The 5,602-nt window shown below is 40.3% G+C and overlaps 1 protein-coding gene across 1 annotated transcript in view; it reads left to right on the top strand.

The window, feature by feature from the left end:
- Positions 1 to 4,445, top strand: part of calcrla (calcitonin receptor-like a) — a 55,335-nt gene extending 50,890 nt beyond the window's left edge. Inside the window, exon 13 of the mRNA XM_066640969.1 lies at positions 3,313 to 4,445. Within this exon, the coding sequence (XP_066497066.1) occupies positions 3,313 to 3,531 (219 nt within the window). The 3' untranslated portion in view covers positions 3,532 to 4,445. The remainder of the gene's footprint in view (positions 1 to 3,312) is intronic.
- Positions 4,446 to 5,602: the final 1,157 nt, after the last annotated feature.

The following is a 5,602-nucleotide window of genomic DNA, read 5'->3' as shown; positions in this document are numbered from 1 at the left end:
TACACATTACAGTGGTTTGTTGTACAGCTGAAGTTTTGTAACTAAACCCACTCCCCATTTTGAAACAAACTCCTCCACCATAGAGCCACGTTCCACCAGACTGCTGTTGCGCCTCAATGACTTCCTCAATGAACATATGCCATATTACGCATAACTGCATGGCATCATTAGGACAACAAGTAAAAGTATTACTATTATCACAATATGTGTTTTTGTTATCATTAAAAGTATAATATTGATATTTTCCAATCTGTACAATATGTCACAACTCTATTTTCTATTTGTCCATGGATTACACAGTTGTATATAGTTTACACACAGCTGATGTGCTCAAACATGGCAGAATAATGAAAGATTCATGATTTTCAGTGAACTATTAATTACTAATAAATGTTATTCGCTACCGCTCAAGAGAATGTTACTGAAACCTTCACAGTGCCTAATGCAGCTGTCTTGTAGACCCGTGCAGTCCCAGAGTGTATCTCATCCTTCTCCCTTGACTGAAATTAGAGGCAGAATCTGGTCCTGAAGCATTAACTGCTGTCGTCTCTTTGGGCCTCAGTGCTGGATAATTAAAGACACTGCGTCTGTCCGTGTACAGTGTGCTGCTGAAGAAGTGGGTTTAAATGACGTCTAGTGTTTTGTAAGTTAATGATTTATGAGCACTGCTTGAAGGCTGGAGTGACAATGGCAAAACAATGAAGACAGAGGCGGAATGTTGGTGTGAGTTGTTTGGCTTATTTAAGTCCATGAAGTGAGCAGAAAAATCCATTATTAATTACAAGAACTAGAGTAGACAACCAATCAGAGTACACCTGCTATTTACTGTGTACTAAATCAATCTTTATTCTTTATTTATGCATTTAAGTGTTCACTGTTGAAGAGAAAGTAATTAAGTAGATTGTAAACTCTAAACTGATTTAGTTTGTCTTCAGTAGACAGTACACCAAGTAAGATGAGAGACAAAGATCATAGGTTATATACAGAGAAAAAAGGAAGAGAAGCATGGTATGGCAACAGTAAATACTCACACACAGGGAATGAAAACGGCAGGGAAACAAAATCAGGAGACATGAGCAAACTAATAAACAAGGAAAGAAAGCAGACAAAGACCAGTGTACATGCTGGGGAACATGACTGGGTCAGAAGTTCATTGTGTAGTTACCCAAGGCCAGGCAGATGAGGAGGGATTGGAAGCAGAAGAGCATGTCATTAAAGAGTGAGAGGAAAATGATGATGGGACTTGTCTTTACGCTCCACTCTGATCCACTAAAGCGGTTCCCTCTGAAGAATCAAGGAATGAAATGAGAAGAATCACATCAGTAGCCTTCATCAAACTTACGTCCATTATTTCGGTGATATTTATAGGGAACGGTATTTTGGAAATTTCTGACAGCTTAAAAATACCAATGGAAATATGACAAAATTCTGACCTCCTTCAAATACAAGATGACTGTATTAATGCTGCCATTAGTTGCTTACTTTTATTACTCTGGCTGTTCAACACCAACACTTCTCTCAACAGCAGCATGTAATTTAGAATATGCTTGCTTCTGCAGAAAGGTGGGACCCTGGTTTACCGTTGCTAGCTTTGAGCACAGAACATGATTTAACTAGCTAACAATCTAGGAATATTCATTGCAATTTAAAAAACAAACTGCCTCATGGAATTTCACTTTTTTCCAAATGAATTTAAGTCACACTTGTGGGTGGTTTAGTATCGGATTTAGATGTGTCTGGATATAATGTGAGAATGTCACGTTCGGGCGCTTTGTTGCCAGAGCAAAGCTGTGCAAAAGGTAAATATTGCATTCACAACGTTATTTAATATAACGTTAATAACTTGCTCCGCAACAACAGAGCAATGCATAGAATGGTAAATAGCATTGTTCTATATCAAATAATATGAACAACCAACCCAGTAAACAAGGAACATCCCTGGACGTTCAAAATAGGTCTAAAAGTAGTCTGTCCGTCAAGGACATGTTTTAAACGTCAATGGACGTCCAAAATCCATCTTAATAAGTTAGTTAAGTGGTGACCAATCGATAATGTCAGTGGACGTCCAAAACGCGTTTTATACAAGTAATTTATTTCGGGACCAATTAATAACGTCAATGGACGTCCAAAATACGTCTAATAGTCGTCTTTTCAATGTCTGTGTTTGGACGTCTTTTCAACTTTCATTTTCAACCTTAAGAGAACGTTGATTAGACGGCAGTCATTACGTTATTTCAACGTTGAATCAACGGCTAAATGTTTACTGGGAACAATTAACTGTGGCTGCGATGTTAAAAACAATTATTTACCATCCAATACTGACTGGCTTTGTGTTTAAGGGTACATCGAAAGTTTAAGGGTAAGCCGAAAAAAAAAACACACACACACAACACTCATTATTGGAAGAGCAAAAATATACACATAATTCATTGATTTAAATGCATTACAGAAGAATTTATGTTACACTCCTACTCCTGTCACATTCACCTACACCCACACATTTATCCTCTTTTTACTATATCAGTAGTGTGTATGTTGTGGAAGGCAAATTATATCTAGTCTGTTTTTATCAAACTCACAACTTGCAGCTCGTAGCATTACCCCAAGGTGTTTTAAAGAGGTTCAGATGCTCCTCAGATCAGTGGCCAACAAAACAAACTAAAGTTGAACACGCAAACAGAAAAAGTGTGATCTGTGAGAACTGGAGCGCAGAACCATGTTCAGTCCAACAAACAAAAACAACACGTGAATACAGAACGAGTAAACAGCAACTAACTTTACTGTCAACCTTGTTGTGGTTTGTAAAGCACACAGTTCCTGTTAGACAGAGGGTTTTGAGACATCTTCTGCTCCAATTCTTGGGGGAATTGCGCTAGTGGAAAAGTGGCCAAAGTCGTATTGAGCCAAGTTGAGTTGAGTTGAGCCAATCCCATGCAGTGGAACATCACCATTACAGACTGAAGCTCCAGAAGGTTCATGGTAAAATGTGGAACGTTGATCGGTAACGCATCTCATTACATTACGTTATGGCTGGTTCATGGTCCAACACTAGCTCCGGAATGGAATATGGATCAGTGGCTTGGACAGATATGTGTGATATTTAAGTGAATGACGTTATATAGGATTCGATCAGGCCCATCTCTACTCATAACTGCTCTGTTACTATGATAACTAGAGTGGCTATGAGGTAAGGTGTGACCTGTACCATCACCACCCTCCCTCCCCGTGTTTAACCCTATCCACTAAAATACAGCACTGTCTTGAAGATGACTTTTTTCTGGGGATAACCAAAGCCAATCTTTCTTCCTGCAGGTTCAAGGTGTATTACGGAGGCACTGGAACCAGTACAGAATCCAGTTCGGCAGCACTGTGAACCACTCAGACGCTCTGAGGTCTGCCTCCTACACGGCCTCGTCCATCACAGAAGTCCAGGGCTGCTACAGCATCGACGGCCACAGCGAACACTTAAACGGCAAGAGCTACCACGAAGCTGACAACATCGCATCTAAATCAGAGATCTCCTTCGCCTGAGCACACTAGACCAATGCCAGCATGGTTTCCATGGTGACCGTCACATGACTGAACTTCGACGTAACCCAGGATGCCCTGCCTGGGCTCCCTGGAGGAGGAAAGAAGAGAGGTGTTTCTCACTTATCATACTGCAAACTACCTTATTACCTTTACACAGAGGATGCCAGTAAACACCCACCAACAGACTCCTCAAATAAACAGATGTGTCCCTCTCTTTGGACACTGTACAGTATTTGAAATTTCCTGGCTGCTTTTTAAAGACATTCAGTGCGAATATATATATATTATCATTATCTAATATGGTAATAGGCAAGACGTTGGAAATTGTGCACTGCATCCAGTATTGACCATCTGCATTTATCAGAAGTTATAATATTGTGAATTTTCACTGCCGACAGTGAGCCGCTCTAACACTCACTGTACCAAACCATAACAATTAATTTGTTCAATTTGTACTGAACTTTGTACAGAAATAGAAAGTTGTATATACATATTCCTGCTCTGGAAGTTGGCCTGTATCATTTTACATATGCCTATAGAGCTTTAAATTATATTAATGTGTTCTAAGAGCTATTTTACACTGTATATATGTTGTGTCTGATCTGTGGTACTTACAAGAATGTCCCCAAATCAGTGTATGATGAAAATGTTTGTGTGTAGAGTCATTGCATTTCAGTCTTTTCTACTGAAGAACCCATTATGATACCTCCAATATATTGAAGTAATGCATATAAACATATAGATCCTTATGGAAGGTGTTGTAATATTGTGTTTTGACATCTGCGCAACGTGGCATAGCACTGGAAACACATTAGAAACACACAACATTTGCTGTACATCAACAGTTGGTTATCAGCCCCCTCTCAATCCTCCAGCAATGGAATGGGACCACCAGTGGACCAGCGCTGGCAAGATATTGTCAATCAATCAAATCAATCAAATTTTATTTATATAGCGCTTTTCACAACAAAAAGTCGTCACAAAGCAGCTTTACAGAGATCCGGGTCCAAGCCTCCTATGAGCAAGCAGTGGCAAGGAAAAACTCCCTCAGCACACGAGGAAGAAACCTTGGAAGGAACCAAGACTCATACGGGGAACCCATCCTCCTCGGGTCGACACCGGAGACACAACAGAGAACAGAAGTAAAAGTGAAATGACCGATGAAGGGGTTATAGTAATATAAATGTAGTATATTAGTGATGATGGAGAAGCAGAAATGAAAATGGTGAGGATGATGATATTAGTGATGTATGAGTCTGATGAAGGAGGAGGTGATCAGGGATTCAGTGTGAGTTAAAATTAGGTGCAGAGTTAATCTGAAATAAAACAGCATGGCCAAGCATGATAGTGTAGATGAGACAAGGACAGGATCTTGTACAGGACACACAGGGGCTGGATCAGGGCAACACCTGGAGAGCAGCAGGACATCTCAAAGCATGAGAGAGAGACAGGAGAAAGAAAGCCAGACAAAGGGAACAAATAAAAACACAGAGGTTAGTAGGGTCATGGTAAAGAACGGGGAAATTTGTCCTGCGAAAAAAGCTTCCACTGGTCAGGCAAGAGAACCCAGCGACAGACAGCGTGTTGGCGGTTACTACACAGCTAACTAAGAATGATGTAGCTATGGTGATATGACAGGGTTAACACAGAACAGTGATAATATGAAAACCAGCCCGAACACCAATATAGAAGGAGTAACCTGAAGGTGAGTGATTAACCAAAAGCTTGTTTAAAAAGGTAGGTTTTTAATCTAGATTTAAAGATTGAGAGTGTGTCTGAGCCCCGAACAGTAACCGGAAGGCTATTCCAGAGTTGAGGAGCTTTGTGAGAAAAGGCTCTTCCTCCTGCTGTGTTTTTCTTAATGCGAGGAACAAAGAGTAGATGGGCATCCTGTGAACGAAGTGTACGTGACGGGCGATAAGGTATGAGAAGTTCAGTAAGATACTGCGGGCCTAAACCATTTAGAGATTTATAAGCTAAGAGGAGTATTTTATAGTCAATGCGAAATTTTACAGGTAGCCAGTGTAGGGACGAGAGAACTGGGGTGATGTGTTCGAATTTTCTAGCTCTA

This window comes from Hoplias malabaricus, chromosome 12, assembly GCF_029633855.1.
Source record: "Hoplias malabaricus isolate fHopMal1 chromosome 12, fHopMal1.hap1, whole genome shotgun sequence".
NCBI lineage: Eukaryota > Metazoa > Chordata > Actinopteri > Characiformes > Erythrinidae > Hoplias > Hoplias malabaricus.
This window is presented reverse-complemented; position numbering and strand designations above follow the sequence as displayed.